At 44.3% G+C, this 14,859-nt stretch overlaps 1 protein-coding gene across 1 annotated transcript in view; it reads right to left on the reverse strand.

Moving 5' to 3' along the window:
• Positions 1-14,859, reverse strand: part of LOC309558312 (UDP-glucuronosyltransferase 3A1-like) — a gene marked incomplete at both ends in the record, with an annotated part of 36,187 nt that overhangs the window by 20,302 nt on the left and 1,026 nt on the right. Inside the window, one exon of the mRNA XM_082261367.1 lies at positions 3,499-3,600. Within this exon, the coding sequence (XP_082117493.1) occupies positions 3,499-3,600 (102 nt within the window). The remainder of the gene's footprint in view (positions 1-3,498; positions 3,601-14,859) is intronic.

The raw sequence follows: 14,859 nt of genomic DNA on the forward strand, positions 1-14,859 counted from the left end.
ACACACAGGAGGAGGAGGAGGATTGTGGCAGTATGGATAACAAACAGCAGTCTTCAAGGGATGGTTTTCATTCCCAAGAAACCCCAGGAGCTGTACGTGGCTGGGGAGAGGTTGCTCCTGACAATGTCATCCTTAGTGACCCAGAGGACTCAGAAGCTCATGCCGCCTCAAACTTACGCTGCATGGGCTTCCTGATGCTGCAAAGCCTGCCAAAGGACCCGAGGTATCAAGGAGAGGGATCATTACTGGTTGGTAACTCGTCTTGATCCACGTTACAAGGGTAAAGTTGCAGATCTCATCCTGTCTTCGCAGAGGGAGCAGAGGATGAAACATCTTGTGGACACCTTGAGGAAAAATTTGTGTAACACTTTTCCAGAAACTTGGAGGTTACCATTTCCTTGACAACGTGTTTCTGAGGCTTTGTTTAGTCAAAGGAGGAGCCGTGAAGAAGGCAGCTAGCGACCGATGCCTTTAACCAGTTCTTTAGTCCTCAGTGCCCAGGGCTGTTAGGTTTGGGCAACCATCGGCAGTGTCTGCAGCATATGGTGCAGGATTTTCTAGGGGCAAGAGCAGACATGGAGACCTTTCCAACTAAGCATCCGCTGGGTTACTGGGTCCTGAGTATGGACCACTGGCCAGAACTTGCTCAATATGCAATCAAGCTACTGGCCTGTCCTGCTTCCAGCGTGCTTTCTGAATAGACATTCAGTGCTGCTGGGGGTTTTGTGACAGATAAAAGAGTGCGTCTGTCTACAGACTCCGTTGACCGGCTGACATTTATCAAAATGTATCAGTCCTGGATTAACAGCAACTATCAAGCCACTGATGCTGATTTAACTGATTGAATTTGCTAGGGATCTGGGATCACTTGAAGACTGCCTATGCTGCCTATCATATTCCTGAATCTTGATAATGCTAGTTTCCAACAATGTTCTTGGTTTACTACACCACCAATACCCAAGGCCCAACTTTTCTGCACCTGTATCCCAGGTCAGCAGGGCCCCTTCCTGCACTCAGCAAGAGTAACTGTGAGGGTTTACAGTTTTCAGGCACCACCAACACCCAAGGCCCAATTTTTCTGCACCTGTATGACAAATGTATGTCATTAAATTTTTTCAAATTTTTAACAGCAGGGCCAGTTCCCTTTGCCCAGCAAGGGTAACTGAGGCGTTACAGTGTTCTGGCACCACTAGGGATGGGTAAACACCTGAACACCTGAACTTTCTCAGTACTTAGCGGGATGTTTGCCTGCCGAGCCCACAGTCAATAGGTTGTTAAGGATTCCCTGCTGAGAGCTGAATTTAAAAAAAAATAATTGTAAAAAGAAAATGTAAATAAAAACAAATTGGGGTAAAAACAGCTTGGGGGACCTTTTTTATTTTTACATTTTGGCGTAGGGTTCCCCTTAAAATACATACCAGACCTGAAGGGCCTGGTATGCTCTTGGGGGGGGACCCTACGAATTTTTTTTTTTTCATTTTTTTTATCTGTATTGCCGGGAGCCGACAATAAATTACAGCCGTGAGCAAGTTTAAATTACATTTTTTCCTTTAGAAATGTCAGTATTTCTGCAGCAAGATCTATACATCGTACAAATGCGCCACTTTACAGGCAGACTAAGGGGACCCCCCAGGCACGATATTTAAAGGAATTTTTTATTTTTATTGTTTCACTTTAAGCATCATTAAAATCACTGCTCCTGCAAAAACTATTGTTTTTAAAAAAATGTTTGCATTGATGCATGTCCCCCAGGGCAATACCCATGACCCCATACACTTTTTATGGCAATAACTTGCTTATAAGCCTTTAAAATTAGGACTTTTGATTTTTTATGTTCGTGTCCCATAGACTTTAATAGAGTTTAAATGTTTGTTAGAACTTTTCCACTGTTCGAGATGTTCTGGTGCAAACCGAACAGGGGGGTGTTCGGCCCACCAGGGCCCGGGCTGAGTGCTTGGAGTTCCAGCACAGTGAGATCATTTCTTTTAGGCCACATTTACACTTGTTTTTGGTGGGTGGTAAACACATATTATTTATTATTATTATACAGGATTTATATAGCGTCAACAGTTTGCGAGCGCTTTACAATATGAGGGAAGACAATACAGTTACAATGCATTTCAATACAGGAGGAAGTAGAGGGCCCTGTTCATTAGAGCTTACAATCTAGAATATGACTCTATGTGTATTTTTACTGACCACGACTGCTCCCCATTATGCTGCAAAGGCAGTAGAGAATGATTACATATGCCGTGACCGCAATGCTTTCTGCACAGCAAAAGTTATCCCCACAGATGCGTTCACCAGGCAGTTGACCCAATCAACTGATAGTGCAGGTTTTTTAGGGCCTCCTTCACAATGCTGTTTAGCTGCATTCACTGGATTTTTGCAGCTAGAATGACAGGCGCATGCAAATAGTGGTGGCCACTCAGCCTGTGTAAAGTCTTGACAGGCTGACAGCAGCCATTGCTGTTCACACCAATCCGATATTTGCAGTTAGTGACGTGGGTCTGAGCCTGGTCACATCTGATTGCATCCAGACTTAGACACCTGCCCCTAACCACAGGTAACAGCGTGGTTTTACAGGCTGAATGGCTGCCACTATTCGCATGCACCTATCATCCCAGCAGCATGAATCCATCAATTCTTGCAGCTGGAATCCAGTGGATGCAATTAAATAGTGAAAGAGGTCGAAGTGGTTAAAACAGGTGGTGAGGAGGCAAAACAATGCTTCCTCACTTCCTGTCAAATTCTTTCCAAATAGTAATCTGGATATGGATTGCTTTTCAGAGTGCTACACTAGTGCAAACAAGCCCATAAATATTTCCCATGAATTACTATAGTGGATGGTGCAACTAATTTTAAGGCTGATTTAAAAGTTCACCTTTACAGAAAAAAATTTGAGGGTTGGCTACCACAGAACACCCCCCCCCCCCATTCCCTTCATCCCCTATTTTCTGACCTCTAGGGTTGCTAAGCCTTCAGCTCCTCCACAGCTGGGGCAGAGGTGGGGGGCTGGTCAGGTAGGCTGTATGTAAGGGGGGGGGTCCAGTTAGGTAGGCTGTACGGGGTCCTATGATTTCAAAAAGCGGTGCAGCGCATGGCTACAACATCCTATGTGTATAGAATCAAACACATCTCACAAACCATCCAGAGGGAAGAGAGGGAGAGGATTTCATGGTGCAACATACTTTCTTTATTATCAAAAACATAAATATACTGGCTGCTCACATAAGAGGTAAATAACCAACACCGGTATCAAGCACATATATTGTGGAAGGAGCCGGCTCCCTTCTATAGTCTACAAATAACTAAATAAAAATGTTCTGACTAAAGTTGGGCTTTTTTTAATAAGTTGTTATCATAATGCTAACCATTTATTTGACTCCAACTGTAATAATCAGAGATTCTGATATTTTTTTTTTTTTTTACAAACTTTTTTATTAGGTGTAAAATAGTAGTAAAAAAGAGATTCTGATAATTCTACTGTATACTCACCTGGAGGCATTCTTTCCCCGTTCTGCAGGAACAGTCTCACTTCATGCCCATTGTTTTGGAGGATTCGGGAAATCTCATCCATCAGGAGGTAATGACTCCCACCTGGAAACACAAGCAAAGAAAACACAGAATGTGAGGCCAACATCACTGGACTACCACTGGAGAAATCTCAGAAATGAGGACAACAATGCCAACCTGAAAGAAATTCTTCTACAGAGAAAAATAGAGTATTGTCAATTGGAAGCTGTGTTCCTTTCAGTGCTGGACTAACCGCTAAATGATTTGTGGGTGCTCAAAGTGAATGCAGCAGATTGCTTCATGCCAGAACCAAACGGAAACATACAAAGTCACCGGAACTCCAGATAAATGTGTATCACAGACCTATCACAAAGACGTGCTGATGAAGAATATGGATGTTTCGAGAGACTTGCAGGCTCTCTGTGTCACCTTGAGGCAGGGCTTTGAGACTTTGTCATTCTTTGACTTGTGTCACTCTGTCTTCAAAATAAACATGTGAAACACATTTATTTGGATCGTCACTAAGTTCATAGCTTGTTATTACAAAACTTGGCAGCTCTCCCTGGTACCTTCCCCAGGTCTAGAAGGTTGAAGAACCTTCTAGAACTAGAGGGTAAGGGTTAGGGAGGGGGGCTGCCATAAATATTTTTGGGGCCTCAGCCAATCCCCGGATGTGGGTCGGCAGGAGGCTGAGACAACCCCATAAATAGACATGGGACAGGCCAGCAGGGCCGGCGGTGGAAGATGGAGATACCATGTTGAGGAGGCTGTCAGTGGCCCTGAAGGGTACCTGCCTAGGTCTGGGTACCTTGGTCTAGGGGGGGGGGGACCTGCCTTGAGCCGGGGCTCAGGTGCTGGAGAAATACTGCCAAAAATACAAGAAAGGAATCTTTCCTTAAGGCATGGGAGCAAGGAGAGGACAGAGTGAGAACTTCAACACTGTTGGGGACTAACAAAAAGGGGGAGACTGCCACATGTAGTCAGTCTCCCTTAAAGACACCGGTGGGCTTAAGTCTTCTGCCTTTCCCGTGAGGGATCTCCAGAGAGTCAGCCGGGTGGACTGGTGAAAAGTCAGCTAGACAGGGCTGGTGAAAAGGGGAAGATGCAGCCTGGTGGGATGACATTGCCTGGAGAAGTGGTGCTGGGATCAGTAGCCACAAGGAAAGCTGTTTCACTCCAGTTGTGCTACTACTAAAAAGGGACTTTGAGTACCTGCCTGTGATGGGCTGCTGCTGAGCAGAAGTGAACCAGCAGGAGCTGTGCAGAGAAATAAAATAACAAAGGGTGTGCATGAGGAAAACTACAGAGGAGTCTGTATATAGGAAGTTGTCCCTGAAGATATTGTTGCCGTCAAAAGGAAGTGAAAGGAAATCCCTTTAAAATAAGGAAGGATTTTCCCTCTATTCCTGTTCTGGTGACCCTTCAAAATGTGGGATTTTCTTTCACTTTTGGAAAGGACAATGAGAAAGGGTGAAACCCCCCAACAAGGACACAGACAGCAATAAAACCCTTTTTCCACTCTATCCAAAACAAAAAACAAGTTTTGCCTTAAGTTATATTTTCAGCCTGGAACACCTTACACTGGAGACCATTACACCCAGTATGTATTTGGAACAAAGTGATTTTGCAAACATTTGCATCTAAATGTTTTTGGACAATCAGCATCGGCCTTGACACATTCCATGGTAATTGGAGTACAAGGACTGAATTACCTGTCTGAATACAAATGCTGGGGCAGGTTCTTAACACTGACAAGAACTGAGGAAGTTGAGGATTAGTAGTGAAACATCTTTAAAATTATAGAATAAGTCCAGTTGAATGTGACTAGTTAATACTGCTAGGTACAGCCAGCACCCTGTACCATGCAGATCATTACTGTCATGGTCTAAGATCAGCCTTGGAGGCCAGTGGCTGTAGCAGTAGAAAGGTTCACAAGTAGTCAGCTGGAAATATACAAGCAAACCCCCCCCCCCCCCCCCCACTCAAGCTGCCGGGTCTAAGCACTAGCCAGTATTCACCAGAGCTCCTGATGGTGGAGACGGGTCCAAGCTGGGGTCCAGTAACAGATTTAGCAAGTAGGATTCAATCAGCAGCATAGCCCATAAACAAGTTGTAGTTTGGTAACAAGTGGGAGATGAATGGGATCAGATGTAAGCATAGTCAATAAACAAACCAAAGGTCAATAATAAGTGGTAGCAAATATAAGGACAGTAGGAGGTATGCAAGGAACAAAATATTGGCTGGAAAGAGCACAATAATCTGGCAAACAGGAATTGCAGAGACAAGGCTTAAATCAGTAAGTTAATGGGAGGGGCAAAGAGTTCAAGGTTCACCAGAAACAAGATACAAGGCAAGGTTGTCCAAAGGATCAGGCAGAGAGCTGTCTAGCATCTCAGGTAGCACAGCGAGAAGAGCTACATCCAGACACTGCAGAAGTCTCAGGTTCAGATTCAGACTGGGTTCAGATTCAGACTCTGACAGTATTCCACTCTTTCCAAGATGGCCCCTGGATACCTTAGGGCCAGCTTTGTGAGGTGTAATGTTCTGGTACCTTTGGTACCCTAATTCCACTTTTCCTAAGTGTATGCGCCCCACCATTCTCTTTTGGTAAGGTGCGCATACACCTTTAAGACCGATGCTGTCATCACTGAGCGCCGCTGAAGCGGCTATTTCAACCTCCGGCGGTCTCACTCACATGTTCGTTCAACGCCGCATAATCTGCCTTGAAGCTCTCATGCTTGCAAGCATACCTCGCTATCGGAACCACGCTGCTGATCCCTATATCCCGCTACCGGATCATCCGCTCTTGCCGAACCTCTCCTCTACTACATTGCTACTAGTGATAAGTACCCCACAGGGGAAACCTCTATAACCTTCATACTAAAGCTTACACTATCTAGCTCTGCATACTAAGGACTATTACTACATCTGCATTAACTAAGATTGCTAGCTCTTGAGCCTAATACCATCTGCTCTTGCACTGGGTTGGTCTATCCTGTATGTTCACCTGCTACTCTATCATCTGCTACCATACATGATTGCTTAACCTATCTGCATCCCATCTGCTACTATCTTACTTTCAAGAACATTCCTTTCAAGTGTCTGTCATCTAGCATCTCTACCCAACCTGTCTCTTCAGCCTATCATCACTATATTACTATACATATAAGTCACTCTAGGAATATCTTATTGAGTGTGTGTATCTACTTGCTGAATTGAGACTATCCACACATGATGAGTCTTGGGAGTTGGGATTGGTGTCTCAGCGTTTCTCTACATGACTACTGAAGTGGAATATTTCTGCAGCTGTAAATCCACATTATACATAAAACGCAGGAGCGTTACATGAGGAAACCTCTGATAAAACTCCTTTGTCAAACTGGGAGCATAGACATTCTCCTCAGGTTTCCAAGAATTTCCTTCTTGTCCATATCTGTCCCGTACCTTGTAGCAGAGACCTGACGTGCAGAGGGAGACCTCTCGTACAGCCCTGGCTCAGGCACCACTTGAGTTGCAACAGTGGAAAGAGTGCCTGCACCTGTCTTCCATTGGCAGCCGAGATGTGTGGCCGATGAGTCACTGGACAGGATTGGATTGTTGAGCAGCAGGTAGTAGCAGGAACAGTGGTGTGGATGCAGAACAGTGTCACCAGGCACTGGACAGAGCAGGATAGGCAAATGACTGGAGCAAGGTCATACAAGCCGGATCAGTCACAGATAATCAGATATGGCATATGCAGCAGGCAGAGAATATTTGGTGTACAGACAGAGGTTGGCAGCAAGATATCAGGCAGGGAAGCAGGTATAACAAAGTCTAGGAAAGCTGCAGTCAGGGCTGGAGATGGGCAAACGTGGTCAGACAAGCCAGATCAATACAGTGATCAATACAGGCAGAAAAACAGAACTCAGGTAAAACTGCAGATCAGACAGCACTTTACTAGTTCAGCTGCTGCCCTTCTATACTGTATGTCATTTAGGTGCCAGTGCTAAAACTGCTAACACGCGCTCCTGGCAAATCTTTGTGCACACGCGCATGCGTATCTGCCTATTACCAGAATGTCCCAGACAATATCCTTCCCTTTAAACCAGATTATGTAATTTGTTCCCAAAGATCCTGGAATCAATAATTCCTTCAACCGACATTGTTCTTGACCCTGTACTTTAACAGATGAAGGAGGTGGAAGAATTATTTGTATAAAAACAGGGAGATCTCTATACTAAGGAAGCTGTAAGCAAAGGGTGATTGGGTTGATTTGAGCAGAAATCTGGAAAGGTCCCACAAACGATTGACCCAATTTAGCGGATGGAACATGAACATGAAAATTCTCGGTAGATAACTAAACTTTGTTACCCACGTGAAAAGTAGGGTGTGACCTGCAATGTCTTTCAGCAGCCTTTTTATTATATTCCTGAGCCTCCTTGAAATGATAAACCAATTTCTCAGAATTCCCTGTAAAGTAGGTAATCTGTTGGTAACTGCAGGAATTGGAGTTGAGATAGGGAGAGCAGGAATAAAAATTGGATGGTACCCAGTGTTTATGAAAAAAGGACTTTTAAAAGTGGAAATGTGTTTAGAGTTGTTATAGGCGATTTCTGCCTAGTTTGATTGTTCCTCTCAGCCTGACCATTAGACTGAGAATAAAAAGCAGAGGACAGATTAATTATAGCAGAGGACAGATTAACAGAATAACTGTAGGCTTTTCCAGAATTTTAAAGTAAACCGCACTCCTCCGTCAGATACTACATCATCAGGAATTCCATAGAGTTTAAAGACTTCTGAAACCATCAGTTCTGCAGCTTGTTGAGCAGTGGGTACCCCCTTATCTGGTATAAAATGAGCCATCTTAGTGAGATTGTCGATGACTACCAAGATAGTGGTCATTTCTTCAGAGGGAGGTAGATCAACCACAAAGTCCATAGAAATGTACTCCAATGGTCTTGATGGAACAGGGAGTGGCTGGAGCAACCCAAAAGAAGAAGATCAGGGCATCCTACTGTGTGCACAGGGAAAACACAAGGCCACATAGCTTTTGATACCTTTCTTGTTATCAGGCCACCAAAAGGAATGTGGTAAAAACTCGTCTGTCTAAAGCTGACTATACATTATACAATTTTCTTGTTGTATTTTCCTTTACTTTAAAAACATATAATATGAGGCCAAAACTAAACACTTTCAGTTTGAATGCAATCAGGCAGGCCCTTGCCTTACATAATTGAAGGTAATTCTAAAGGAAATTAAATTATAAAATTGTATAATGTATGGCCTGTTTTAAAAACCCTAAAATGCCCAGCAGGTTTAGAGGCATGAACCAACCCTGAGGGCTTCTACCTGAACCAATTCAGGTCCATAGTGATGATATGTGAGTCAAAAAGCAATTCTGAGGTTAATGTCCTTAGGAGGATGATTGAGAAGTGAGTTATTCTCATACCTACCCCTCCTTGAGAAGATTAAAAAAATGTCTTAAAATTTGTGGCCCCTCAAAAGTTTTTTGAGGCAGGATTGTTTATTCAGAGTTGCTGTATAGTGTTATCAAATACATTACTATTCATAAAAGATAATTAAAATAATCAAAAAATGAACATACAAAGAAAGTGCTATATCCACTGTGCTCAAATCAATACAATTAATAGTGCAAATCAATTGTGCTAAATTTTAATAGTTACTTCAAACATAATCATTTTTAAATATCTGTGCAAAAGTCCAAATGCATTTCCAAAAAGTCACACAGTGTCCAGTGCTCCAACCGCTTGGCAATTGTACTTTTAATTTCCTCCACAAAGATACTCTTCAAAAGCTTATCAGTGATAGTTATCTTTGCAGTAAACTACTCTGTGCTCCTCCACCCAGTTACACAGCCCAGGCAGGCCATACTTGGTGCGAATTTCTTTTCTGCAAACACAGAAAATTTATTTACTTCAAGGTAGAGACAGACTGAGAAATGGAGTTTATTTGTTCAGACACTATAATGTCAGCTGCCGCAATTGTTTTTTTTTATTTTTTTGGGACAGTTAACTGCATAATATCCAGAGTCTCCACAACAGAGACATACAGTAGGTTCTCTGCAGGTCATCTTTCTTTCTCCTGAGTAGAAATAGATCTTTTATTAGCATCCACCTGTATCAGTTCAGGAGTGTCAGAAACCTGAAGAACTTTTGGACTCTTCTAAGCGAATTCACTAATAGAAAAAAAAGCATGCCTCCATTATTTCCTTGTTTCCCAGTCTCTCCTTCCTCTTTTCTGTAAGTCTCTGATAAATTTAAATACATAATTTAAAGCGGAGTTCCGGCCACAGAATCATTTTTTTTTTATAAATACTTCCCAAACAGTAATCCACCGCCCTTCATACATCCGCTAATCCGGTTTTAGACAGTTTAATAATTGATTGGCAATCATAAAATCTTACTTTATAAAAAGTTTGCTGAGCGCCGCCATCTTTGTCCTGGTCACCCGAAGCCGCAGTATGCTTCTGGGTTCTAGCTCATTGTGCAAGCTGTGAGAGGAGCCCGGCTGCCTACATCACTGCCCATTGCCTCCTGGGAGTGATGAGTAAGACCTCCCAGGACGCATTGCAGGACAGGAAATGACAGCACGGGGCGCGGCCACAGAGGGAGGAAAGGTGAGTCTATTTTCTTCTGAAACAAGGTAAGTAAAAAAAAAAAAAAAAAATTGGGGAATATCCAATTCTTTTTCAGGAGACAATAAGGAAGCGGATGGCGCCAAATCTAATGTAACGATTTTGCGGCCGGAGCTCCGCTTTAATAAAGGCCTCAAGATCCCTGGGAACCCTCTACTCTGGTGAGCTTGTCTTTTATTTGTTTAGAAAGCCTTTGACGGAACAAACTTTTTTGCGCTGCTGGATTCCAAGTGGTATCTGAAATCTAATGTCAAAATTCAGTTGTGTACTCTGCAACGGAGCAGCCACCATGCTGTAACAGAGCGCCTACACTGCTATAAGTGGTGCAACTTTGCCTTAACTGTAGTGCAGCAGTTTGGATCACCAAAAATATGATCCACAGCAGTCACAAAAGAATTTAAATTATCCAAGATAGCAATGTATTGCTCCATATAAGGGAAGGCCCAGGCTAAGGCTTCCTCAGTCTGGAGGTTGATAATAAAAAACACCTTTTCCTCTCGGATGTAAATGCAACAAGTTGCATCTGAAAGTATATATCACATTGATTAGGGAAACCTTTGTAATGGCAACAGTCTCCACTGAACTTGAGTGGTAAATTCATACATTCGTATCTACAGCAGTATCTCAGGAACGTACGTCCTGCAATTGCCTATGCAAATCAAGGATGTCCTCTTGTAGGCCTTTCACCTCAATTTATAATTCAGAAAATGATTCCTGGTAGTTAACACTGCAGCTGTTTCAACACTCTCCATGTTTACGGCCAGATTATTCTGTCACAGTCTGGGATCAGGCTTGGAGGCCAGTGGCCATACCAATAGAGAGGATCATGAGTAGTCAGCTAGAATTATACAAGTAGATCCCCCATGCGGATGACCCAGGCTCACCAAAGGAAGGGGTCTAAGCAATAGCCGGTATTAACCAGAGCTCCTAATGGTGGAGATGGGTTTTACTGCATGCTAGTACCATGTTGCAGTCCTCAGAATCGTCCTACCAGGAGATGAGATGAGCAAGCTGGGGTCCAGTAGCAGATGTAGCATATAGGGATCAAGCAGAAGCATAGTCAGTAAAGATGTCAAAGGTCAGTAACAAGTAGTAGTTGGGTGGGATCAGACATAACTGTAGTAGATGAATAGGTCAAGGATCGATAATGAGTGATAGCGAAGATAGGAAGCAGCAGGCATGCAAAGAACAAGATATCGGCTTGAGACAGCAAAATATGGTAAAGAGTAATGCAGAGACATGGCTTAAATCAGGAAGTTCATGTTCATCATCTTGATCAAGTGTTCACCCAGTTGACCCAATATGAGTTGAAGCTGCAGCCAGGTATATGTAATCTGATGAGAAGCAGCATACAGTATCTAGGCCATGTGGTGGAGGCTGGAGGGGTATCTCCCGACCCATCTAAAATACAGACAGTATGAGATTGGCCGGCTCCCAAAACAATGGCAAAACGGAAGCCTTTCCCGGGGTTGGTAAGCTAACGCTGATGCCAAATCCCTAAATTTGCCCAAACCATGGCTCCCCTTACACAGTTGCTGTACAGACAGTCTGTTCAGCAGAAAGGCAAGTTGTCTCCCTCGCTATTCAGTGCAATTAGCAAAAAGGTCAGGGGGAGATGTTCAAAATTTTTAAAGAGTGGTTGAACACAGCTCATCCCCTGCATATGCTGAATGTACAAAGCCTTTTCGTGTCTACACTGATGGCCGTTTCCAAGGATTGGGTGCTGTGCTTGCTCAGGAGCCAGATGGGGTTCAGCATATTATTGAACTGTTGGTGCTGGTCTGAGCCTTAACTGAGACATTCGCTTAATACCTGGAAGGGGGGCAGGTAGAAATCTATCTTGACAGAAACCCCCTGGCATACTTAGAGTTGGCCAAGCTTGGAGCCTTGGAGCAGTGCTCCATTTGCTCGTTTCAACTACAAGATCCATTATAAGCCAGGAGAGTTGCATAGCTATGCGGACACATTGTCTCGCTACCTTATGCTACAGCCACACAGACCAGTGTGCAGAGAAGCTTAAAGTCTCTCCCTCTCAAGTACAAAAGGTGGAAAATAGGAAGATATCTGTGGTGCTACCTGAGTAGCCACCACCCAGGTAACTGAAATCTACACTTTGTAAGAAGGAACTACTTTTGGTTCCTCCCAGGAACAAGAAGCCCTCTTATCAGTAACTCCTTTGGCCTTCAGCTGTAGTGCACTTACACTTGTGGGTTTACATCCCTACCAAGCAGTGAGATATTTACCAATCCAAGGACCCTCAGTCAGCTGCTCTAGAGGTTTATCGGATTGTGCATTCTACCACTGGACACCTTGGTGTGTACCATACAGAGGCCCATGTCAAGCGATATTTCCACTGCCCAGGGTTGGTAGATTGGGTACAGTGGACTTGTCAAGAGGGCAGGGGGAGTGCCAAGGGGGCATTTGGGTGAGCTTTAGAACCTCCCAAAAATTTCAAAGAACCCCCATCAGCATTTACCCTGGATAGCTTGGTAAAAATGTTCACAGTTTCCATCCTGGGTCTCATGCCTGTTATGATGACTGCGAGCAGATATGGCTTCCAGGTGAGGTAGGACTCCTGCCCCTAAGCCCACACCTATTGTATGTGTGCACGTGCCAGCTCAAACAGTAAAGAAGCAATTCCTCCAGCCATCCTTCACGCCAGCCTACCCACCTGCTCACTGCCACCACTGCCTAATTACATTAAAAGTATGCTGTGAATTGTGGTGGTTCACACTGTAATATTTTTGGTGGGACAAACTGCCCATCAATAGAGATGTATATGCCAGCCACAAATATAAAGGGGGTAGGAACACAATGACTACCATTGTAAAGGGGTACACTGTGCACTGACAACCAATGTAAGGATTCATTCAGATGTGTGGCTACCATTGCTGCCTCTTTGAAAAGCAATCAGCAGTGGATCACTTTTTCATAGGATTTTTGACAGGTAGTGAGGAGGCATTATGTCATCTTCTAAGTTCCTGTTTTAACCCTGAAAACGCTGACCCAAAAACATGAATGCTCATTCCTGGATTTTAATTACCATATGGCCCCACTGCATTAAGCAGCAGTACCACTCGCTGAATGAAGCATGTCATTTAATTTTGGTTGCAATTTTGACTGCTATGCTTTGGTTCACATTTATGACACGTGTACATCCCTGAGCGGCTTCATCTCCTTGTTAAGGTGGGCAGCCAGGGGACAGTAAAACCATAATTCAACCACTTGTTTTACTGCCCCACGGCCACATGTGTAAATGAGCTTCAAAATGGCACACTGACCACCAATGTAAGGGAGCACTGACCACAAACGTAAGTGGTCGCACTGAGCCCAGACCACCAATGTAAGTGATCACACTGAGCCCAGACCACCAACGTAAGTGATCACACTTAGCCCAGACCACCAACGTAAGTGGGCACACTAACCCCAGACCACCAACGCAAGTGGGCACACTGAGCCTATACTCTAACGTAAGTGGTCACACTGAGCCTAGACCACCAACCTAAGTGGTCACACTGAGCACAGACCACAAACGTAAGTGGTAACACTGAGTCCAGACCACCAACATACAGGTAAGTGGTCACACTGAGCACATACCACCAATGTACAGGTAAGTGGTCACACTGAGCCCTGACCACAAAAGTAAGTGGTCACACTGAGCACTGACCACCAACACAATTGGTCACTGCTGTGCTGTGTATGTTACATAGCCCTGACCAGGGGAGGACTGGGCCAGGGGGGCAATTTCCCCCTGGGCCACTCTGATGCCCTCTAAAAAGGCTGCACCCCTTCAGCCACAGACATGCCTAAATGATTTCTGGTGAAGAGAAGTAGAAAATCCCTGCTGCTGACCTACTGAGTGCAGGATGAAGACAAGGACAGAGCGCAGCCCCCCCCTCCCCCCCCCCCCAGCATTAATGGTGTAAACTGTGTCTGAGCAGAGGCTGGTTCCATGCCCCACTGGAGACTCTCCCCCGGCCAGTCCCTCCAGAGCTGTCCGAGCTCCCCCCAACGGCCCCCTGCTGGCCAGGTCAGGAACCCGGATTCGGCCGGTGGGTAAAGAGTACCTGGAGCGGAGCTTTAGCCTGGAATGGGGGTCGGAAGGAGGCCGGGAAGAGGGAGAGTGGGAGGGGAACCGAGTCGCTGCACCATGGACCTCTGGATTTTACTTGCCCCCTGGGCCGAAAGTTGCCAGTCTGCCCCTGACCCTGACCACTGCATTATATACACTGTGTTGTACAATATACAGTCGTGTATTTAAATGCTTTGTTGCTAAATACATACTTCTTAGCAAGGGGTTTATTAAACAGTTGCTGGTTGCAAAGTAGTTCCCAACAAATGAAAAATCTTAGATAGGATCTCAGATAGGATCAAACAAAGTGTTAGCTCTCAACACTCTTAGTAGAAAAGCATATACAATGGAAGATTTTCTTTCAAGATTTTCTTTCAAAATTATAATTTGTGCCAAAATTGATGTGTGTCTGTTAGACTAGCACAGTAATTAAGGCATATTTGTGGGTACCAGGACAGGGACGCGTACAGGGTATATAGCAAGTAGGCTCAGATTCTATTTAACCTATTCCTCTTAAGCCACTCCCACTGGTAGGTGCTATCTCTGCATGCCCATCACTCGCCATGGCATGTTAAGCTCCTTTTTTAGTTTACCCCTGCGAACCATGGATCTTTGACAATCCTAGCAAAACACATTC

Source organism: Pelophylax lessonae, assembly GCF_965119305.1.
Source record: "Pelophylax lessonae genome assembly, chromosome: 1".
In the NCBI taxonomy this organism is placed as follows: domain Eukaryota; kingdom Metazoa; phylum Chordata; class Amphibia; order Anura; family Ranidae; genus Pelophylax; species Pelophylax lessonae.